Source organism: Barbus barbus (genome assembly GCF_936440315.1).
Source record: "Barbus barbus genome assembly, chromosome: 6".
NCBI lineage: Eukaryota > Metazoa > Chordata > Actinopteri > Cypriniformes > Cyprinidae > Barbus > Barbus barbus.
In genome coordinates, this window is record NC_136734.1 from 25,031,730 (window position 1) to 25,057,781 (window position 26,052).

The 26,052-nt window shown below is 38.2% G+C and overlaps 1 protein-coding gene across 2 annotated transcripts in view; it reads right to left on the reverse strand.

The window, feature by feature from the left end:
- Window positions 1-1,343: 1,343 nt before the first annotated feature.
- Window positions 1,344-26,052, reverse strand: part of LOC306870714 (ADP-ribosylation factor-like protein 15) — a 110,631-nt gene continuing 85,922 nt past the window's right edge. For both annotated transcript variants that reach the window (XM_079418143.1, XM_079418142.1), the window contains one exon: window positions 1,344-2,728. In XM_079418143.1, the coding sequence (XP_079274269.1) occupies window positions 2,576-2,728 (153 nt within the window). In that variant the 3' untranslated portion in view covers window positions 1,344-2,575. The remainder of the gene's footprint in view (window positions 2,729-26,052) is intronic.

Here is a 26,052-nt window from a genome sequence, read left to right on the forward strand (position 1 = left end):
CCTTCTCAAAAGTCATTCTAACAAAGATCACCACGCTCCGTTCCAAGTCTTTGTCAGTTGCTGGTGAATTCCTGTTAAGGAACTAAAAATAATCTCTGTCTAGACACAGCAAGTGTGAAACTGAGCCAAGCGAGAAAAATGATATGCAAATTGAGCTAAGACTGGTATTATAAAAGACATCCCATGTGGGAGGGTTTTAAGAGTGCTCGGTGGTGTAAAAAGCAAGACTGAAGCCAAAAACAAAATGGAACAAAACAAAAAAGCTGGGATGTGTTTGTCGCGGTACCTGCTCGGTGTGTTTGTCGCGGTACCTGCTCGGTGTCCCGGCGTGTATGTAATTACATTGCTGACATTCAGATAATGTCGCACCAAGTGGAGGAATGGGGCATTTAATAAGTTCCTGGCCTTAGGGCCTGTGCAATCGGTCTGTGGGCCTCTTCGGAGGAGAGACGGGCCCATTCTTACAGGCCAAACTGGTTTTCTGCAGCGCTTCTGCTTTGAGGGTGGGCTCCATTAGCGTGACCAAAGGGAAGCAGAGCGCCCGAGAAAGACAGGGCAAAGGGCTTTCTCTCAGAGCGGCTAGACAAGAGCTGCAGACTAGAGAGCAGCGTCAGCCGCAGACAGAGGAAGAGCAGATCAAAGAATCGCAGGGGCAACCTGCGTGACAGACATTGTATTAAAGCAACGTGGGTAGTTTGAAAATAAGAGAAGAAAAAAATAAACCTGGCTGGATCAGGAACCCTGTCTGAGAAACATTTACTTCCCTTTTTTTATCTACATCAGACCGCGAGCACATGAAATTTGGGTTCAAGACAGAGATTAGATGGGGAAGCAATGATATGATGGCACATCGATTATTTTACTGGGTTGCTTTGATTTTGCCGGACGAAGGTGGAACTATTGAGAAACTATTGGCATGAAAACAGCAGCACATCAGATGTATTTTACACTTACGTGCCCTTGTCTGAAATTAATCATTCAAATGAATAATTTTCATATTTACAATAAGATTCAATTGTGAGGTGGTGGTACTTTACAAATGGATGTGATCAATACTTTTAATACATTTATTAATAAGGTCACACTTTATTTTAAAGTCCAATTCTCGCTATTAACAAACAACCATTAGCTACATTTGCCTCAATAAACTCCTAATTTGCTGCTTATTAATTGTTAGTAAGGTAGTTGTTAAATTTAGGATTAAGGACGTAGAATATGTACTATTAAACAGCCAATATGTTAATAATAGGCATGCTAATAAGCAACTAGTTAATAGTGAGAATGGGTCCGTTAATAAATTATTACATAACATTAGTTTATAATAATATAATACACTGAAGGTTAATATTTGCAATGTTTAATTTCCACATATACAAATACATTTTTAACATTTAACAATTTTTAACAATTAACAAGTTAATTTATTACAAACATTCCAAATATGATCTGTATAAATTAACATGCGCCTAAATTAATAAATGCTGTAAAAACTATCCAATATGTAGTTTGTGATACCTAATGCATTGACTAATGCACAAAATGTAACTACCCTGAGGACTTACAAAGGATCACATGAAACATCTAAATAAAGGCAGTACAAATATGTAGTTTTTTTGTTGTTGCAAAAAATAAGACATTGAGTGGCAATTGGCAGGCAAAACATGTACAACCTAGTTAACACTATAAATACAGTGAGACAAAATAACACATCAGAGAGGTGCGCAGTCAGGAATCTAAATTTGTGGAGAGGAATTTGGATAATACCAGCAGGAAGCAGCGGGTGAGGCCGCAGAGCGTGGCTGGGCGAGGAGTGAGGTGGCAGACGGGGAGGAGTCTCCACAGACAGTTGGAGGGCTTAAGCCTGGCGGACAGGGACTTGTCAAATGCAGCTGTTGCCGACACTGATTGATAGAGTTTGTATTCCAGCTCAAACCTGAAAACAGCTTGGCCAGTGCCAAGTAAATGGGGTGTGTCGTCTTTTCAAATAACAAAATTAACAACATCATCTGGAGATAGAAATCTGACAAAAAGAAACAGAAGTACCCATAACCAGTATTAAGAAACTCAACATATAGTCTAGAAAAACATTGTAACATTCTCTTAATAGGAAGAAAGAATAATGAGTGCAATGGACAATAGATTTTCTGAATAAAACAAAACAAAAATAATATAATATAATCATTTTTGATAAAGATGCTTATTTAGATTTTGAGCCATTATAAGAAATATGGATTAGTTATATGCATGTACACTATATTATTTTCATAAATTCCACACTCACACCACATGACAAACAACTAATAAAAAATAGGTTATCAAATAGCTTATTACATTTACAAATAATGGTAAAAATCTGATCTCTTTAAAGGACTTTGGTTCACCTGCTACTAAATCAGCATATGTGTGGCCTTTGACCTGAGGGTAACAAATATGTCAGTCAGCTCATCAAAACATGTGGCAATTCACATCTATGTCTCCAGTGGGTTATAAAACAACGACAGTCGCCAAAAATAAAAATAAATCCTTCAAGCAAACAACACTTCAAACCCACTTTCCACTTTGAAGTTTGATTGAATCATATCCTGCTAGGTAGCACCTCCTTCTCTTCCAAAAGGCGGATGAGTTGACTGAAACTTTCCTTCACGGCCTCCATGTTGTTCGTTGTGCTGCCTGCAAGAATCCACCGCTTACCTCGGGCCAGCGGCTGCAATTCCAAGTACTTCTGAATCTGAAAAAGACAAGAAAAAAAGAAAGAAAATAAATATTTATTCAATTATGACTCTCTCTCTATTCAATATTTATTTATTTATAAAATATTTATTCCATTATGAGGCTTTATAAAAATAGCACATAAAAAATGTTGCTTTGTCATTCAAAAAACAAACCAACAAAAAACTTGTAGGTTTAATTTGGTGAGAATTCAATAGGCCAAGGGAAAAATTCTTTATAAAGAAAAAACAGACAATGTAATAACTGAAATTCCATTCAATCACATAACTGAAACTGTAAGATTTAAAATAGTGTTTCTGAGACCCCAAACAGAACATGAGGGATATTTTACCATAACAATAAGACTTTCTCTTTTCTCTAAACAAATCCTCTAAAAAATCCATAAACTGTTTTTCCAAAAGGTAAAAAGCTTAGTATCTGCTTATTAGGTCAAAACGTTCCTCGCAGAAGAGCAGAGATGCGTTAGTGTCCAGGCACTGTAATGTGAGGTTCATGTGCAGCAGGGAAACTATGCAGATTTAGTTAACAAGTACTTGACGTACTCACAATTGTTAGTAACAACTGATTAAGAGGATCATATGTCAAAGCTTTGTGCTCTGTGCTTGATTATACTTTTATGTCAGCACTTCATTATAGCACGAGCAGATCAGAACCATCTGTTAAATTTGACCTATTCAAGGAATATCATACTGCTTCTGCTCAAAAAGACACAACATGACTAACTCTGTAAGTCGTAGCAGGGAATAGTGTCAATTTTGTAGGAGTCATTTGTAATAATAAAAATCACATTTACAGAAGGAAAATGTTTGATGTCCCTTATAACCGATCTTGTATTGCACTACAATCGTCAGGTTTTTTAAGGTCAATGAACAGTACCTAGCATATCGAAGCCCACAAAAGGAGATACAGCTTTTTCACATTTGGCTCCAAACTCTGGAATGGCTATTCTGATAATGCACAGGGCTCAGACATACTTTATCAGGTTAAATCTAGATTAAAGACATCTCTTCAGCCGAACTATCACATATTGCATCTCATAGCCTAGCATGTCTGCTTTCTATTGCAGGACGTCCATACTAAAGTTACTAGAGACTACAAGCACCAGTCTGGATCCAGAGTTGACTGCAGATGATGCCAACAACGAATGGACTTTCAAGAAGCTGTATTTACTGTCTTGATGCATTGCTAGACCTTGGGAAACTATTATGAGAACCACAATAGTATAATGTTTAGTTCACATCCTTCACATTGCACACAGTCATTTCCACACTCACCACCATTTTATCAAGCTATTCAACATATAAATCATCTATGAGGAAAAAAAAAAAAATCAATAATGTATTTAAATTTAAAGATATCACCAGCTTTTTGCTTAGTTTGGCGTGACAAATCATATCAGTATACTTTCAAAATAGGTCAAAATAGTAAGATTAAATAGATCAAACGTGACAGTGAATACATTTATAGTAGTGCTGTCGAACGATTAATTGCGATTGTCTCCAAAATAAAAGTTTTTGTTTACATAATATATGTATGTGTACTGTATATATTTATTATGTATATATAAACATACACACATAGAGTATATATATTTTTTAATTTACATATACATACATTTATATATTTATATTCTTACATTTTATATTATACATAAATATATTTAATATATAAACAACATTTTTCTTAAATATATACATGCATGTGTTTGTATTTATAGATACATAAATATACACAGTCACACACACATTATATAAACAAAAACTTTTATTTTTACTTTTATTTTCCTATTTTTGGTTGAATAACTGTAGCCTTGGTGAGCATAAGAGACTTATTTGAAAAGCATTTAAAAAAAAAAATCCTACTGACTCTAAACTTCTGAATGGAAGTGTATATTTAAGTTCCTTTTTTTCTGAATGACCCTAATTGATATAAGATAACGAGATATGAGACATAGTGAAACCATGATATCCATAGACATTTAGTGTAGATACAGACAGATAGTCATCTATTACCTTCCTCAAATCAAAAGAGATGTAGTATCAGATGTCCCTAACCAAATAAGATAACCTGCAAAGTGTTGGTAGATAAAAGCACAAGGAAATAGAGTTCACGGGGCAGATAAAGTTAGACCAGAGGATATGTTGCTACAACAAACAGATGCATGTGTCTATCATTTCGCAATCTGCAAGCATGACGGACACTTGCTGCTAATCTGATGATAACAGCACACAGAACAGTTTGATTTGATTTTTCAGGTCTTTCTGTCTAAGTCTTTTGCCCAAAGTACTGTAACTGAATCTTCCTCAAAAAGAATCACATACGAAGCACTTGTTTTTGCAGCGCAGGCATCTAACTGTGCCATGTTGGGATTTATTAGTGTCTGCTGTTTTCATGACGGCTTACTTCACTGAGTCAGAAGATTGTGTCTCGTCTTTCCTCCAGCAGAGTCTTTAGTGGGCACTGAGCTATGCCTTGCTCATAGTGTAACAGGAGTTTAATGACAGATTAGGTCACTTCAGCCCGGGGCCTGACCGACCCAAACAGTGTTAACAAATCCGTCTTGGTAAAAGGAGCTGCCCCGGGCCTGCTGACTTACCAGTCCGTCTGTCTGCGGCAGGCCCCCTTCTGGAGAATACAAGGCTTGCACTGAATCTGTCAGGTCATGTAAATGAGGAAAACAAAAGCGCAAGAATTTCTTTCTCATAAATAAAAAAACTAAGTGGAAATTTCTTTGGCTTTGCTCACGTTAGTTTGAGGTGGTAAGCCTTGGACCATGGTGGCAGATGGCTGTTGACGGTTATGACCACTGGGTCATACAGTAAAGCCTTCAGGTCACTGGAACCAATGAGTGGACTAGCTGAACAGGGAGAGCAGCTAACAGCTTTGAAAAGTTGCTGTGTTGTCTAGTTCCAGAGATTTCCCTTAAAATCACTATGGACAGAATGGGAGAACAAAAACAGGAGGAAAACAACACTGTACTTCTTTCAAGCATGACTCATGTCATTTTGAATGTAGTAAAGCCATTTTAAATATTCATGTGTTTTGTCCTTGACCTGGACTTTGACCTGGACTATAAACGTTCAGTTTTCAAGGCAAAATGTTCAAACAATGCTTTTACAAGTCAACATTTAAAGTTTGTTTTTCCAGTTAAATGTACATTCATATGAATTTCTTTAAATTTCAGTTGATTTTATTTGTGCACTTTCCTTTGAATTGGAGTTCTGCATCATTTTTGTTACATTCATTAGTTTTTAATTCAATTAGTTGGGTTGTTGGATGAAAAAAGATGAAATGTAGTTGCAATAAACGTGTTAAGAATCTGTACAGCAGCGGAGGACGATTATTTTCTGCACGGAACTGCAGAAGAACTGATGATTACACGGTTTGATCTTCGGCTGACCAATCAGCAGAAAGAAGCATTTAATTCCAGCCCAAGTGTAGAAATCAAATATTCAAGCAGTTTATTAATTTGTCTACCCCTGAATGAAAATCGAAAAAACAAAAGAAAAAAAAAGGAGTCATTTTCTCAGTTTTCTGCTTTAAATATTCAATCAAAAAAATAATGATCGGATGATACACGGACCAATTTGGCTTGAATTTTTGCTTTTAGGTTCAGGGGTAGAAAAAAGATAAACACTTGAATATTCGATTTTGACATGTGGATGGGGCATTAATTACCTCTTTTGACCAATCGGTCAACTAAAGTTCAACTCATGCCACAGATTGTTCTGCTATCAATATGAAGTCTTTGAAATTGGGAACCTCTGGGCTGCATCATGTGTCATTCACCAGTGTGAAATCTTTATAGTACAGATAGTAAAAGTACTACAATACCAGGAAGGAAGATCGGGTTGTTGATGTTTGTCTGCCATTCTCACTCTGTCTGCACAGTATGAACGTGCTGATTATGTATCCTGTCTGCGCGAACAGGGTGCGCAGAGGTATGACATACGTTGACAGGCAGGTAGGAAAGGCAATTAAAACGCTCGGACCAAGCGTTTTGATTTGATGAACAATTCTTGGTCCTACGCCTTCCACAGAATATATAAATACAGAAAAATACATTTAGACCACTTAAATTAATGATTGCTATCGGGATGTGAAGAAACTTTCAACCAGCATAACAAAAAATGTTTCTTAAGACCTACTGCACCTTTAAAATGACCAATTTTACATTCTGAACTATACAACCCTGTTACATAAGCAGGTAATGCTTTATTTCAATGGTCTCTTCTGAACATTCTGTTGACAATAAGTAACACTGCACCTACATGCTCTCAGCTAATTCTCAGAGTATTAGTAGACTCTTTATCCCAACAGACATTCTACTTACTATAAGCAACTTTGCAGGTAAGTCAACTTAGTCAACAGAATGTGTTAAAGCGAGCATCAAAATAAAACACAACACAATCAGAATATAAGACAAAGAAGTGGTATGAAAGAAAAACATTGATATAATCAACGTGACTTGTTTTCAGCCAGCTGATACAACAAAATGTTCATTTGTTATGTGTGCGAGGGTGCGTGGTAACTTTAAGACCTTTCCACTTTTGACTGATGATTGCACAGGGGGCTGAGTGAGTCCTGCTAATTTTAGGCCAGCAGAGATTACCATTACATCTGATTCAATGGGTGTTGGCACAGGTGTCACGTCAGGAAAATACAAATAGGGAACTGTCACTCCAAAGAAAAACAATGACAGTGTATCAGTGTAAATTACTACACTGAAAACAGCAAACACACAAATGTGGGCTATAAGGCATTAACTTTTATCAACCGTTTACATAAGATAGAACTTTGTGACCCGTCTATATGATGAGAGGAGACAATCTGCTCTAAAGAGGTCCAGACATGGCATGAGCTGAATGGGGTGTCTGGCCTGCACAAATAGGCCAGTAGCCAGAAGCCGAACTGTAATTCCTCTTGTTGCTCTCTAGCCAGCGTGAGCTGCAACGGATCCAGTCCTGCTCTGGAGTTCTCACCATTATTTATGTGTTTCATAGTCAACTGCAGATATGAATGTCTTTTCATTTCCATTCTTAAGGTTGGGGCTTTACCAAGGCAATTCAGGTTACAAGTCATTCTCTTGGGTGTGATGGATAAATTCCATATGGGTTTGGAAACCGCAAAACTCTCTGGTTACTTGCCCAAGAAAACAGCCACTAGACCATTTCATAGCACCAGTCAGAGTTAAATGAACATAAATGGGTTCATATGCTGAGCTGTGTTTATATAACGCCACACAGTACTGTAGATCGGAATAAAACGTCTGGGGCTGCAAAACTGCCAGAGGGAAATAAATATCTGATGAAACTCATGCCTTATTCGTTTGAAAAATGAAAATGTATAATCAATATGTCAGCAAACGTCTCCAAAAAATTGTCTGGCTTCTCATGTTAAGTTGCAGTATTCCTTAAGCTTGTGTGGTCAAATGAGCTCAGACATTGTGTACGTGACTTTTTGTTAAAAAATAAAGCTGTTTTCGAGACAGCATGGATGTAACATATATGTTTTTTATGTTATTACCATTAACTATGGACATTTTTCCAGATATGAGCTTAGCAGTTGTAACTGATCAAGTCGATTTGGATAAAAGCATCTGTCAAACACAAATGGAAAAATGAGAGAGAAAATTGCAATTGCTGAAAGTTTTTGAACTGGTCAATTTTTTGTGCTCAAAATGATTCATTAACACGAGTATTTGTGCTGGGTCGCTGTGGTTAGACAGCACTCAACTACTGTTACATTAGACAGAAAGTCCCAACTGAGGAACATCACTGGGGCTCACCTTGGGCATATAAGGGCGTGCTCAGATATCAGAAAAAGCCAATTACTCTGGGTGACAAGTTTCCGCCTGAAGATATCAGTCAGCTGTGGAGAACACACTTGAAAGAAATGTCTAGATATCACCAGATGCACTTACCATGAAATTGAGCTGGTCTCACTTGTTTTTTCAATGCCTAAAGAGCCTGCAGTTATGTGCTTGGCAAGGCACAAAGCTTTCAAAGAGGCCCCATAAAATATCACTTACAGACAATATCTAATGCTTTGGACACATTTAAAAAGAAACAAATACCTAAAACTTGGAGGTGGGTTGTAGACTGTGAAAGTATAATCTTTAAAGAGCAATTCTGAAACAAAGAGATCAACTTGTTTAACAGGTTCAAAGAGATTTCATCAGTTATTAGTAGCATGTGAAGCATGGAGAGGTGAACATGTAAAAACAACATTTAAAGCCTGGAATACACTACATGATTTTTACCCCGATTTTACAGTCTGAACAAGTTGACGCAAGTTGAGGAAAGTCAGAGCCAGTCTGCAGATTACCGCTGACAGATTACACAGAAAATCGCGTAGTGTATGATGGTCACAGACTCCGATTTTTTAGCTTCAGACTGATTCCATCCAGTCGGAGGATATCAAACATGTTTTCAAATGGGTCTGATGTGTTTTGTGGCCTGCAGTGATTCATGCATAAATCACGCTAAATCCATATTGGCGGAAGTTAGAGACTGCAAGGTTTGATTACTTGTATCTTCTAAAAGAAAATTTTATCAGTGTTTTGGAGCACACTAGCTTATAGATAAACTTAACGCTAACATACACTAAAAAACTAAAAACTTCAATTTTGATTTCATGGGGACTTTAAGACAGAAGTCAGTTACAATTACTAAAACTAAAATAAAACAGAAAAAAATATTTAAAACAAAAATCTAAATTAAACTAATAAAAACTGTAATAGTATTGCAATGACCACAAGGAAACACTGGCCATATATATATACATATAAAACCTTTATTTGACAAATAACTTGAACGTTAAATAAGGTGATGAATACATGTTCTAAATCCTTGATATTGTCATTGTCAACTCAATAAATCTCCTCTAACCTCATGGTATAGTAAAGTGTCCATTAGTGTTGGGCAATATTCATTTTGTCCTATCGGCAGTCTGTGAGATCGCCCATAAACGTCATTATCGTGCTAATTTATTTAATTATATATTTACTTGGTGTCATTGCAGGAAAGTGAACCAACTCCAGCGTTAGGCTAAAAGCAGCCTAATGTTTTAATATGACTGAATTTGTATTTAACATGATAACAAACTAATAGAAACATCGTAAGTAACTAATTATAATGCATACATTTTCTCAGTTATTCAAAAAGCAGCTACAGAAAGAGAGCCTGATAATAGTAACAATAATAATAATAATAATTGTCTTGCTATAGACAAAGGCATCAGCCACAGGCGATATCTCTGATTATTGTCGATACACGATACTACCATCTATCGTCACAACCCTAGTGTCCATCAGATGCAAACTTCAAAATCCTTAATTAGTGGATGTAGCAGGTTATCTGGATATTTGTTGCCAACTGTTGAATTAATACTGCTTATTTAGGCATACTATTCATTTGACAAACTTTTTGTATACTATTTGAGGTAAGAAGGCATGTTTGACATATTCTGATACTGGGAATTAATTGTTTGTGGGTGGTTAGTAATAAAGACAGTTTTGTGCTATGAAATACTGTGTGGAACCAGACCCAGAGTGTGGCAGTGAGCAGCGGAGAAAGACGGAGTGAAGTGAGAGTCCCTATAGGTTTGCTTGGATGCTTAGGTAGGTCCCAAAATCCCAGTGAGGTGAGTGAGAAACCCAGCCAAGATCAATAACCACGAAGCTTCACTGGAACTCTGCCAAGGTCTTGCTGGGCAACAAATGAAGACTTTAAGCGGCGCTGTGCCATTCTGGCTGAAGATTTACTGTCTTGTACCGCTCAGATGGGAGAGCAGCTCCCCAAAAAGTGCAGCCCTGTGAAAGAGTTCAAAGCAGACCGATTCTCCCCTCACTCTCTTCTAAAAGCCAACTGACCAGTGCCAGATCAGAGGTGTCCTCTGGAGGATCATAAATTCAGACGGCACAGGGACACTTATCGTGGTCCTTTCCAAGGCTTCAGAACAATGCTATTGCACTTAAGGCCCAGGGACTGTGATAATGTACTTTCCATATAAGCTGAGACTACAAATGCATATAAAAGATGTCTCAGATATATTCCCACTTGGACAGAGAAGAGCTTGACCTTTCTTTCTTTATTTTTACAACCCCTTATGTTTCTATTGATCTTTTTTTCCTTTATTTTCACTGGGATTGAATGATTACCAAAGCCAGCAGCTGTTGTTTTAGTGAACTACCAGATTTCACTAGCTCCAAAAATATAGGGGAGACCTCTGTAATGAGGTATGTGAAATGTATGGGTGCTATACATCAAACATTACTAGGATCTCTACACTCTTCATATTGTCTTTAAACATACAGTATACATAATGGACATTTAATATATACATGATGGACATCTACTTCAGCGTCAGCCTAAGAGCTGTTCCATTGTCACCAAAGTTGAACTGTTATAAAAGTGAAATGATGCAGTGGAAACAATCTCTGTGTGTATAAGGGGAAACCCTCTTTGACTGGATTAGTAAATAATTGGCAGGGTCAATGACTGGGCCTCAACCCGCTGTACTGACGGCAACCCCAGCACTGCTTATGGGGAAGCAGAGGCTGTGACATTGCTTGTCTGGACTTAGTTCAGATTTAAAGTAACTCAATTCATTACGAGCTGGGAAAAGCGCCCCAATAGCTAACATCTGGGCTTTGCGGTTTTAAATGGGTGAGCTGGCAGCCTCCTTAAGCCATCACATCCAGAACACCTCCTACCCTCCCCTATTCCCTTCGCTGGCCCACCACTTTTTACTTTCCCAGCTCTGACAGGTGAACCACGGGAGAGAAGCACAACAGAGCAGCTCTCAACATACAAACAGCATGTAGAGAATCAAAGAGACCCTCTCAACATGATTTAAAACACACTCTGAGATGGAACCCCCACCCCTTTCCTGTACCTAGTGTCCTGGGACCTCAATCTGAAATCTGTGCTTACATGCATTTTTTCTCTCTCTTTTTCTTGCGTGCCCTCACCTCACTGTAGTCTTGACAACAGCTTAAGCATGACAAAGTCAAGAATGGGGATGTCGGGAGGGGGATATGGGGTGACTGTTTTCAGTAAATTGAAAACATAGCGAGTGAGCTCAAGGATATTGATGGAGCAGGGAATAAGAGTCCAAGAACAAAAGAAAGTAACAAAGAAATATTCTTTAACTCACTGATTGCTGAGTTCATATATTGTCATATAGGACTGATATATCCACACAGTACAGAATCATAAACTGTTCATATTGTTTTCCAGAATATATTAGCTACTTCATCTACACTAGACCCTGAAACCAAATGTATGCATTTAATGTTGCATCTGTAGAGATTTAGTATACAGAATATGGATATGTTTATTTATTAGTTAAACCTATGAACCAGTCAAAAACACAGTCAGCATATACCAAGCTATTAAGACATGGATTCACTGGAAGGTTCACAGTTCCTGTACATGCCATTCAGATTTGAATGTAAAATAGTAAAATTAAAATAAAGTGAATTTCACACATAAAACACAATATTTACTTGACAAATCATTTAAAAAAAATTGAGTTTTAAAGTTTTAAATTTGAAAATGTATAGGTTGCATGGACAGAGCAATGACAGCAACAGAGAGACAGAACAATGGATAGTCAGAACGATAGAAAGGTAAGTAGTTAAATATATATCGGCACAGAGACAGATGAACATAATGACAGAGACAAACCGACAAACAGATAGAGAGACATAGAGAGAGAAAGACAGACTGACTTAAAGGAACAGTTCACCCCAAAAATTTGTCATCATTTACTCACCCTCATGTCGTTCAAAACTTGTATAAGTTTCTTTCTTATGTTAAAAACAAAAGAAAATATTTGGATGAATTTTGAAGAACCAAACAGTTGTTGGTCTCCATTGACTTCTACAGTACGGAAAGAAATACTATATGAAGTCTATGGGGACCATCAACTGTTTGATTACCAGCATTCTTCAAAATACCTTCTTTTATGTTCAACATAAGAAAGAAACTCATACAGGTTTGGAATGAGTGAGTTATTCATGACAAAATTTCATTTTTGGGTGAACCATCCCTTTAACAGACAAAAAACAGACAGAAATGAGATTGACAGGCAGACAGGCAAATACAGATAGAACGAAGAAACAGACAGGCACTTGAATAAATCTGGTGACTCAATGTTTTAACCTAAACTTACATTGCTGTATCTATCATCATATTTATCTGTGCATATTACAAATGAAAAAAAAAGTACCAGACTGCGTGGGCTATCTCTAAATCCACTGCTTTTCTGTGTAAGACATGCAAATCCTGATCCAAGCTAAAACATGCTACTACAAGGTTAGGTTAGCACTAAAGTCAGCAGCGTGCACTTAAATTGAATTCAGTTCACACTTACATGTAGCCATTCAATTTATCACTAATATCCTCTTTAGCCTTTAGTCTAATCCAGTCATTTAGCATTACACAGAACAGTCAGGGTGATGCCTTTTGAAACGGTAAACTATTCACAGTCACAAAAAAGCACATTTGCATCTTAATCATCCTCATGCCTGAGTAGAAACAAATGCTTCTCTTAAGAATATAATTTGTCACTTTGGTTGCTCTTCAAACAGAAAATAACCAATAGAAAAAAGATATGGGAGAAAGAAACCAGATTCCCAGTGTTTGATCCCTATGGCTTGGCACTGAATAGGGGGTCAGGTCAGATGTGAATGGGCTTTCGGAAGTCTTGCCCAAGCCTGTAACAGCCAGTCTTCTGACCTCGCCTGCTGGCTAGACAATGGAGAGGCGTTGACCAGAATGTGAGTCCGGCTTTTAAATACAGGCGCGACACTGAATAGAAATTGTTGACTGAATGGAGTCTCTTCCCACCGTGGCGAGGACCTTGAGGGGTCAAGGTTCATGCATGTCCGGCAGAGACGTGTGGGAACAGCAAGGCAAGATGCCCACACAGCTTGCCCGGTGCCCTCTGTGTTAAGACCAAACCCAGGGTGGGCTGACCAGCAACTAAATGTGACAAAAGGTTGAGGCAATGTTAGTGAGAGGATGACTGGCAAAAAATAGCAAAGACATAAGAGTAAGTTTAAATCTAAGGTTTCAAATGTAGAAAGCAATGCTACACATCCTGAAGAACACCCTCCTATACATGTTTAAGGCATCAAACCACAGAAATATTTTGGTGTGGATAGACATAGGGGCAAGAGCAGGAAAATATGGGCAGAAAGAGAAAAAACATTGGGAACTGGAAATGTTTCTGCAATGTCTCAAATCGACATACCATGTCCAACATAACAACACAGCAATGCATGCATCACCTAGAATGGCGTTTTCCATTTGATAATGCTCATACAAAACCTCAAGTAGATACAGTCTAGGTGTCAATTATGCAGAGTTTACAACAGCAATGGTTTAAATCTACAAAGTGTAAAAAAGGATGTACAACATCTGTTTGTGTGAGCCATGTTTTGGATATGGTTGCTAAACCACAACAGCCATATAAAATGCACTGTCAACTGTTTAAACCTGCTTCAAAAATAATGACTGATAAGATAATAATATGATAAAAATAATATGAGTGATAAGTGTTTCTTTATTTTTTTTTGCCATTATGATGTTGTGGTAGCTATGGATGTATAATTATGGATGTACCCTTCCATCCAAAAGTTTGGGGTCACTTATAAATGATCTTAGTTTCAAAAAAGTATCAAGTAACAAATCTTTTTAACACTGATAATAAGATTTTTCCATGAACAGCAAATTAGCATATCAGAATAATTTCTAATTTCACAATTGAATTAGATTTTTATTCACAAGCTTGCGATTTGATTTAAATTCAATCTCAGTTCAATTCAAATACAATGCAATTCAATATCAATATCAATGCAACTGGATACATAGGCAATCAGATGCAGTAAATGTCAATTTCATGACAGATTTCTTCAAACATCCATTAAATATTGACGAACGGGTTAAGTACTTCTACTATCTAGACAACTATCGAGTTCATGGTCTCATTGGTTAATGGTTTTTCTGAGGTAAATTTAATGTTAAATGACATCGTTTCTGCAGTTAAAACACTGATTGATCAATTACTATACATTATACAAGACATGGTCCATTTTGTTAACTTGTACTGTTTGTACAACTGCAAAAAATCTTGGAGTCTATTTTGATCCTCTTCTCCAATTTGACAAGCATGTAAAGAGTAGCTTTTTCAACTCAGATTGGTGGCAAAAACACTTTCTAGTATAGACCTTGATATTGTGATTCTTGCACTAATTTCCTCTCGATTGGATCTACACTGTCTTGGTTACAGATGAATCAAAATGCAGCAGCCATATTGTAATCATGAACTAAGAAAAGGGATCATATCTCCCACTATCCTTCCCTCATTGCATTGGCTTCCTATAAAATTTAGTCAACTTTAAGATCCTTCTTTTTGCACACAAGGCATTGCCTTATTCAGCCCTGCATTACATTTGTGATCTTATTAGGCAATACTCAGCCACTAGGTCATTAAAATCTTGTGATCAGTTACTTTTATCTGTCACTCCTTGCTGTAAATCAAAAGGTTATCAAGCTTTATCTGTAGTTGCCCCAAAGCTCTGGAACAGCCTACCTACATCAGGGCCTCTCCATCACTGGATGCTTAAAGGGATACTTCCCCCAAAAATGAAAATTCTGTCATTAATTACTCACCCTCATGTCATTCCAAACCCGTAAGACTCTTTGACCCTCTGTAGATGGCAAGGATATTACCACGATCAATACATAGAAACGTAAAATAGTCCATTTGACATCAGGGGTTCAACCGTAATGTTCATCAACCTTTACAAAGCTACGACTTACTTTGATACTTTTTGTGCACAAAGAAAACAATAATAACATGATTTATTCAGCAATTCTTCCCACAGAGTTACGTTGTTTACATTCAGTAGACAGTGCACGCATGCTGAACGTAAACAACGCTCTTTACGTTGATGTTCTGGGGTACTCTCCAAAATAGCGGAGGATGGTAACTCAGGGTGAATTGTTGAATAAATTATGTTATTATTGTTTTCTTTGCGCACATATAGTATTCTCGTAGCTTTGTAAAATTACGGTTGAACCCCTGATGTCACGTGGACTATTTTACAGATGTCCTTGCTACGTTTCTATACGTTGATCGTAGTAATATCCTTGCCATCTATGGAGGGTCAGAGAGCTCACAGATTCTATATCTTTATTTGTGTTCTGAAGATGAACAAAGGTCTTAAGGGTTTGGAACACCATGAGGGTGAATAATTAATGACATAATTTTCATTTTTGGGTGAACTAACCCTTTAAAGACTTATTTTTACTTATTCTTGGGATTTACAAATCAATATCAGTTTATTAAAAAAATGAGAAGAGATTGAAATCGAGAAATCAATATTTTTAACCCAGCCCTTATAAGAGATATTACAACCACAAGAACGCAACGTAGAACTAATGTGTCTTGGCTATCCCTGACTGTTTAGCTTGTGAAAGGCATAATCTCAAAGGCTTCCATCAGTTCCATAGGTTCTCCCCCTGTTGACTGAGACACACAAGAAGCAGTGGTTATTTGGGTGCCCCATATTGTCATATAGGACTGATATACCCATCAGTCTACACATAAAATGCCAGTTCTCTCACCCAACAAGGGTTGTTGCGGTTATTTTGTAAGATTTCATTGTATTATGGGGAAGCAAATGGTGTTTAATAGGCACTTGACTCTGAGCATGAATTGAGGGTGTGTGTGGCCATGTTACGTGTATGTCATCACACACTATATTTGCATCTACAGTAGAGCTGTTATCCTGTATTTAGGGGAAGTATCTCCTGCGTGTAAGACTATGGGGTATGCACGCTTGCCAGAACCTGCCTGTTGACACCCTTTGTTCTTATGGGCACAACATTTATATACCTTTAAATGAATGTGTAAAGACACCTCTTAAAACCACTACTTCCCCTCAAACAGGTAATGTTACAGACGCAAGCAAACACATATGACCGGTCACATTTAATGAACAAACAGCAGGGACTTAGACATGGTCATACCAGCACTTTCGACTCCATATTCCTGTTTAATCTCATCACTGCTGCCAAAAACATGGCAATATAGGCCAATCTCTAATTTGATCTTTGAGGGACAAACAGCATCTTTGTTGAATCTGACACAAGATAATTGGGAAAGCTCTCAAATTCATGCATTGAATATGGCAAAATCATTGTTATGTTGAACCGCCACAAACGTTCCCATAAAATACATCAAACAGTTCTGCAGTACCTTAAACGGCATGCAGTCATGTTAGTAATAGACCTTACCCATTTAAGAGTCTAACACCTTATTAAAACATACAAACATCTGAAGTGGCTAAAACAGGAAATTTGCTCTTGAATGTGCATGAGAAAGTGTTTTCAATATACTCATAAATGCATCCAACAAAGAGGTACAGGAACCAAGAAGCTGATTAAGCCTTAAACAAAATGAACTCTAAAGGCTTCATTATGTGGAGTCACTAAAACATATTTTGCTAAACGTGAACCACTCATGTTATTCCAAACCTGTATGTCTTTAATCTATGGAATACCAATGAAGATATTTTAAAGCATTCATTGCCATTCATTTTTGTCCAGTGTCATAAACCACATTGGACTTCACTTCTGCTTTATAGACAAAACAAAGCAACCCCCCCCAAATACATTTTCTTTTGTTTTCCACAGAAAAAATTCATATGGGTTTGAAATGGAGAAAATTATGACATTTTTTGATTTGCTGTCCTTTTATTAATTCACCAGGTCTATCCTTTCCTTCTGTTGGATGTACTAATTTACAAAATTGAAACAGCATCAGCAGCATCATGTGTGACTTGACTTGAAATGAGGAGGAAATGCTTGAATAGTAACAGTGGACACAGTGCAGTCACATGAGCCACTGTTCACTGCTAAAGTCTGGAGAATCTGATCTGAGAAACAGAATACAACTGCTTGTGGAGTTTCATTATCGTCACCGTGTGTATAAAAATATCTGATCGTTTCCAACTTTCCAACTTGGTGTTTAATCTCCTTTCTGTGGAGGCTTGTTTCCACTTCAGAATAACAAATAAAACAGACAATAGTGAGATAAGGTTCAATACAAGAAAAAAAAAAAGAAATCAGAAAATCGCATTGTGAGATATAAAGTTGAAATGACAAGAAATACGAGAAAACTGAAGTAGCAACAGATCACATGGATAAACCATAAAATTTAAAAAAAAAAAACTATGATGCATTTAGAAAATAGAGATGAATTTTCATTTTAACTTTAATGTCCCATTGTGAGATTTATGTCCCAGATATGATAAAGTCACAATTGTGTTAAAGGAACACTCCACTTTTTTTGGAAATAGGCTCATTTTACAACTCCCCTAGAGTTAAACAGTTGAGTTTTACCATTTTTTAATCCATTCAGCTGATCTCCGGGTCTGGCGGTAGCACTTTTAGCTTAGCTTAGCATAGTTCATTGAATCGGATTAGACCATTAGCATTTGGTCATCAAAAATGACAGTAGGCTTGTTTGAGATGAGCAAAATCTGCGCAGAACCGATCACTGGTGATCAGCGCGAGATGCATGCCGGTTAGAAATGTGTCCGAGTGCAGTCCGCCTTGCTCTGATGTCATGCTGACGTATGTCAAAAATGTCCCGCGAGCGCAAGGCGCACGTGTCGGATTCTGCAGTCGAGCGCAGTTGCTCTCCACCGACTGCGCTGATCAAAAGCATCATGGGAAACGACTTGCTGACGACACAGTTAATGCTCATTGGCTGCGAATGTCAGCTGATATTTTTTCCTGATATTTTTAATTCTTGGGGACTTGGAAAATGAGCTTATTTCCAAAAAAAGTGGAGTGTTTCTTTAAAGTCGCAATTGTAAGATAAGACGTGATTGTGAGATATAGTTGCAATTACAAGAAATAAAGTCAACATTACCTTTCGATTTTTTTACTCTGAGGTGGAAACAAGCTTCTATACTTTTATCTTGCATTAGTCAACCAAATGTCATCTTATGAATTTGACAAAACTACAAATGAAAATAGCACAAGAACACTTGTTATAGACATTTGGCAGTGGTAGCAAAAAGCACTGAATGTTGCTTTTAATGTGGGTGTGGTGTTCTTGGTAATGGTAGGATAGACATGATTGACTGGATTACGTAATGCACTATTTCCCGTATTTCCATTGGCTGAGGGCAGACCTATTTGAGTTTTTTTTTTATTATTATTGAACAATGACCTCATTCGAAAATGGCTGCCAAAATACCTTTTTGGAAAATATCTTAATTACAGAGAGAGACTGACTTGGCTGTGTGCTCATCTTAGCGCACGGCTCGATGCAGTCTCGCAGCATACTGACATCTGCTGAATTAGTCTGAATAACTTGAAATCTGGCAGCACGGTCTGGCTTTTTGAAACTACAACAGCGCTGACTAAATTCTATTGAATCTGGCCTCATAAAAATCACAACGCACTCTTCATGACTCCATCATGTGCGTATTCGTAGAACAGGAGCGAGATGAGGAAACTCACTAAGTTGTCGCTGGTGTTAAACAGCAGCAACGATTTGCACATCTCACTGTTTACAGGGAATCAAAGCTAGCCAGCATCTCTTCCCAGGACACCTACAATATCACAACACTTTGCTTCCCTGAAAAACAGTCTGTACAAACAAAATCTGGAGAGGATAACGGCTGTAGCCCACCATGCTCTGGACCATCCCTAAACCACTTTCAAACTGAGCAGTCCTTTGAGAACCGATTTGTTTACTCTCTTCTTTTATCTTCTCTTCTCGTATGTCTCCCTAGTGAGACAAACAGTTTCAAAAAGCATTGTTCAACAATGAAACTTTATGATACAGTGATACAAATTTACTGATTGTGGCAAAAGGAGAATTCGTTTTTTTCAGATGTTTTGTTTCTGTTTGTCACGCATTACTTTTGAGTGATCTCCAGATTTCTCAAGTCTTTAAGTTCAATAAGTATAAAAAAGCATAAAGCATAAAAAGAAGCGAATGAAGAATGAAGAGAGAGGCAAATGGCAACTTGAAGTAAATAAATCCATTAAGGTAATGACTTCTGTGTCTTCTATGACAGTTATATAAGCTTCCAAATCACATTTTTACTAAATATATATTTTCAAAATATTTACTTTGGTACATTTTGCTTTTGTTTACAACAGAAACACATGACTCATTTATAACTTGTGAAGGGTGTTCACCCTTCCTTTTGGGGAAAAAAATTAAATAAAAATTGAACAGATTTATAACGATATTTTTGCCTTTCCATTATTCCGAATCATATCAAAATTTTGAACAGAAGTAACAGCTCTGCTAACTACTACTGTTTAGAACACTATTCAAATATAATCTTTGAATATCAGTATAAATGGCAAAATCATTATAATAAAATCATTTTATTACAGTTATTAAACTATAACTACATAAAAAGTAATTTTTTCATTGAGGTCTGACAAATTAAAATATTAATCACCAGTAATTAAATGGTACAGATCATTTTAAATTTATTTAAAAGTCTTAATGTTTTCATATTACATTCACTTTTACATCTAGACTGTACAAATATTAAACAATCATTTAATTATAGAGAGAAAATTGAGCTTTACAAAAAAAATGAATCTATGCCAGTGATGGGACAGCATTTTCGGTCCCCTACCTACCTGATGTCCAACACATCCCTCCCACCCATAGAGCCCCACTAGTGTCACATCTGACACTGACACACGCAATGTGCGAGACAAGTGACGGAACTTTGATTGCTTTTTTGGGTTCTGTGTGTACAATGAGTAAGCGAACGCCATCGCCTCACACACTACAAGACTTGAAAGTTCACAATGTACTAACGGAAACATGTTACTAAACAACAACCAGTATATGAACAAGTTGTCCCCACACTTAAAATTGTTAAGCTATTATTACACATCCGCCAGCAAAAAACAAACAACAAAAAACAAAAAAAACTGGCAGATAGGAACATTAAAAAAAAATCTATAACTTGCGAATGTATTAGATGCTAAAATGGAAATTAATTATATAAAGATGATAAAAATCTGATAGTGTAGGTCTGATAATAAGAAGCTAGACTGTTTAATTTTGAGACATACATACCATTAAAATGTTTAAGAGTTTCAGTTAGAAATCAGTCGATATCGATAATTATCACGATGAATTTCAAATCTTTATTTCGTTCAAGTTTAAAGTGCATATTGCAGGTTAAAAAATGTTTTCAAATGAATATATAACCTTGTATGAAAATCCCACATGAACCGTTAATGCAGGATTTGAAAATGTTTTACAAGACGCGAGGGCACAAAATTAGATAAAAAAGTGAGGCTTTCCTTGACAATTCTCAAAAAACGCTTTTTTTCAACATCGCGTCATATTACGTCACATAAGGGAGTCGTGTGCAGCACTCTGCTTTGAGCGCGCGCGCGAGTCAGTGTGTTTTCGGTAGTTATTTTTATTTCCATTTATCATTGTCATGGTAAATTATTGTGTTTGTGGAGGTTGCACAAACTCCAGCCTGTCAGGACATCGAGTCCACAGGTTTCCTAATAAGAAATAAGACGGTATCTTCCGGGCCTCGGTGCGTTACTGCAGCTGAAGAGACAGGACTTCACTAATGCATCTGCTTCAAACACCGCGGTGGTGTGTAACTTAACAGATGTGATGGAGGCCAAGTGGAAAAGCATGGTCAGCAGTGAATGTGATCTAAACTTGTGTTTGCTTCTCCCAGCATATGCCGTCTGAGAGAGGAATACTGCAGGTCACCACAGGCTCCACAAGAACACAGCACTGTCATGTCCACTACACCTGCTCCTCTTTCCAGATCCCTCCAGTCAGAGGATCAACATGATGAGGCTGTTGGTGTATATCTAGCACAGCCTTCACCATTTAACACACTTTAACAACACATTAGTGTGATACCCAGACTGAAAGATTGTTAAATGTTTGTAAATGGGTCAGGTGGTATTTCTTTTGGTAGTATATGTTTGGTACATCTACATAATATATATATATATTAACAGTTGAAATGTTGTGTTTTGAGTTGGGTATTAACAGTGCTATGAAATAATATTTATGATTTAGTGCTGTATAAATAAAACTGAATTGAATTAACCATGTAGATCTGCTTGATTGTGATTTTATTTTTTATTGATTGTCAACAAAATGGGGCCATTCAAAACCTTTATAAAGTCCTCCTTCCTCTGTAAACTATCTTCTAATGGCTGACACAACACATGCACCATAGGCCCAGCGGACAACTTGTCTGTATGCTATCATTATTGATTGTGTTATACCAATGGCATCAAAAACGTTAGTGTCGGATATTACCGAGTGTGATACTGGTAGTATCAATACTAGCATTGCTATTGCCTGATTACATTAGCTAACGTGTGTATATCTTTAAGCTAACACTGATCTCTCACCAAACACCAGCCCTGGTCTCCTCACATCAACTCAATTTGTCTTCTCTGACTGTTGTTCTGTCTAAGCCTGGCCTGTCCTGCTCTCTTGGCTGCATAGTAGGCTCATCATTTTATCTGCGGTCCGTCATACGAGTGTAAATACACATTTAAAATTTCCTCAGCGTCTGAACTGTCATTGCGATCCATTGTTTTCCTGTGGTTTAAATGGACCGCTCTCCCTTTTGATGCATCACTTCCGATTTTGGCACGTTTCAGATGCGGAAGTAAAATTCTCTCACAAAAACGACTCCAGAAGCCTTGATAGCGTATTTTAAAGTATATTTTAAAGAAAATCTAGTTCCTATAGTATTTTTCTATACATCGACTCACTGGAGTCTCTAACCTGCAATATGCCCTTTAAAGGCAGCTTTTGGATCCTAAGTGAAACTTGAAGAAACTAAACCATTAACTATGGTTTTAAATGACTCTTTATGATCAGAACATGACAAACACATTTTGAATTCTTCACACTCTTCCTGTCATTATAAATATCTTAAAAGAAAAATCTATTTATTTGTTTCTGCATGAGTACTACTGTTTTAAATCATTAAACAGGTTTGTGTTGCCTGACTTTGACCTGTACGGTACCTTCAGCAAAGTTTGCAGTGCAGGCTGCAATATTAGTAATACTACATTTATTGTCTCTAAGAAGCGCACATTTTGACAGTAGCTTGAGTTAGGACACAGATGTAAATTAATGTCCATTATCAAAAACAGTGACATCTGGAAAAATTGTAACAACTTAATTTTTATACTGTGAAATTTAATTATTCTGACTGTTTCAGTTTTATTAATATTAACACTTGGTCTTCCATAGTAGAATACATTTAGTTTATGATAATCAAAGTTAAAACCTCACATCTACACTATATTGCCAAATAACTCGAAGGCATAAAAGGTGATCACATGGTTTCTTCCGGTTGGGTTAAGCTCAAAACGCAAACACTTGTATCTAAAATTCTGTTAGCAATGGAACAGGCTAGTCCAAATGGCTTATACATATACAATTAAGACTTTTAGGGATAATACTTTTAAGAAACACAAGTAACAAAGACACGTCTGATCTACTTGAGTAAACTTTCAAGTATTGGGTCACGCCCTTCTAATGAACATGTTTGACTACTTTAGTAATTTCTATGAGTACAAATCTTAATGTTAAAGCATATATTGATATTCTAGGGAATTGTGTGCTTCTAATTTTATAGCAATAGTTTGGAGAGGACCCTTTTCTATCCTAACATGACAGTGCCTCTGTGTATAAGGCACGGTTCAAAAAGACATGATTGATTCAGTCAGTGTGGAAGAACTTGACTGGTCTGCAGAAAGCCAAGTCCTGATCCCAGCTGAACTCCTCTGGTGTGACTTTATATGCAGACCTTGAGCCAAAAACTCATCACCAAACACCAATGAAAATTCAGTTTTGCCATTACATGACATAAACTGCATTATAAAATGTATTTAAATAGGAAAATACTACTTTTAATTGTCATAATATCAGCCTTGTTGAGTATAACAGATTTCTTAAAAAAAAAAAAACGTACTGACCCTGAATATTTGAACGGTAGACTATACTGTCCACTTGCCCGTTTCTTAAAGGCGTAATTCATTTATATATATATATATATATATATATATATATATATATATATATATATATATATAAGCAATATCACACATAGAAGTGAGATATGGCTGTATATCGCCACGGCTGTGATTCGGCCGTGTCACGTCTATGAGTGTGATATTGCGTTTATACAATAGTTCAACGGCACAAGTGTGTAAATAATTTAGAAACAACAACGGAGTATCTTTAAAAGCCCTCTTTTGTGCAGAACTACTTTCTTCCGCCACGGATTTAAATCTAAAGTTGACAGTTTAACAGCTCAGCCCAAGCCTCCGTTACTAATTCCAAAACGTCACTTTAGAACTAGTAACGAAGGAACTGTGATTTGCTTCATTGAAAACATTCTGTATTACTGTAGTAAAAGCTTGCTGTATTTATGTAAAATAAGCATTATGAGAGAGAGATGGACAGAGCGACTGTGATTACCTGCATCTGATACAGGCATCTCATTCTCCTAACATTACTTACAATTTAGTTTAAATGTTCACTGAGGAAAGCGTTATCTTTGTCTTAACGTCAATATCCTTTCATTGATTTCTGATGACAGCACAATGGAAGGGCGAGACGTCACGGGCGGGTGACGTAATCGACCAGGAAGCATAAAAGCATGTGCGGTAGAACCGGCATCAGCTTCTAGGAATGAAGCAACCGCCGGCATGGATGCTAGAAGTATGGCCTAGAGACGCAGCTTCAGGGAACCAGGGTTACATACGTAACCTGAGACGCTCCCTTCCAGGAACTCGAGCTGTGTCGAAAACGCTAGGGAACGAGATGCCCGCGCCACCAGACTTCCAAGTACCTGCCCTGTGTGTATCCCTCAGGAGCACAGCAAGGGCGAGAGAAAAAGGGCCACGAGTGGCTAAAGTGGTCAGACCTGCATCCCAAAGGCCAACTTCTGAGAAGTGAGTCTTGATCACCAAGAAGGGGGAGAGCAGAGGACTCGAGGCTATTGAATAGCATCCTGATCCACCACATAGCATAAGCTCTCTGGCCGGAGGCCTCAGCCTCTGGAGGAAACATGTACTAGGGGGTGCCTACCCATTAAGAGGACACCGAGAAGGGCGCGGTAGGCCGATAAAGCCATCACGTAAACCTTCAGGGTGGAGTGGGTTACCCCTGCGGAGAAACGGGCCTGTAGGAACTCCAGCACTGTACCAATCGGGCAGTTAACTGGGTCGAGGTGGCGGTCTCCGCACCATGAAGCATACAGTTTCCTCATAGAGGGAGTTTGTACCATAGCATCCAGTCCCAGTGGAGCTGGATGACCCCGGGCCTCGGCCCCTGCCTCAACAGGATGTCTGCTCACTGGCCGGAGGCTTCAGCCTCTGGAGGAAACATGTAACTAGGGGGTGCCTACCCACTTAGAGGCCACCGAGAAGGGCGTGGTAGGCCGATAAAGCCGCCACGTAAACCTTCAGGGTGGAGTGGGTTACACCTGCGGAGAAACGGGCCTGCAGGAAATCCAGCACTGTACCAATCGGGCAGTTAACTGGGTCGAGGTGGCGGTCTCCGCACCATGAAGCATACAATTTCCTCATAGAGGGAGCTCTGGATTGGAGGATGGTCTCAGCAACCTCAGTTGAGAGACCGGAAGCTATGAGATGTGCCTCCTCAGAGGCCACACCCACAGCTTCCACAGCTCCAGGTGGGGGTGAAGGATAGTACCCCCTGCCTGTGAGAGGAGATCTCTCCTGACAGGAATCTCCCATGGAGAGCCGTCGAGGAGAGAAATCAGGTCCGAGAACCATACTCAGCCCGGACAGAACGGTGCTATCAGTAGTAGACTGACCTCGTCCCGGCGCACTCTCGCCAGAACTCCCGGGAGCAGAGTGATCGGGGGAAAGGCGTACAGACGAAGCCTCGGCCAAGTCTGTTCCATAGCATCCAGTCCCAGTGGAGCTGGATGACCCAGGGCCTCAGCCCGTGCCTCGACAGGATGTCTGCTCTACATGGTGGTCTCTTAGGTCTGAGAGAAAATGTTTGAGTGCTCGAAGCACGGCCAGCATCTCCAGGCAGTTGACGTGCCATGTGAGATGGCGACCACTCCACAGACCGCGGGCAGGGTGGCCACTCATGACCGATCCCCAACCGGTGAGGGATGCCTCCGTCGCTAGCATTACGCGGCGAATAGGAGCTCCCAGCACTGAGACGAGAACCAAGGACGTCTCCACATGTCTAAGGAATGTAGGCATC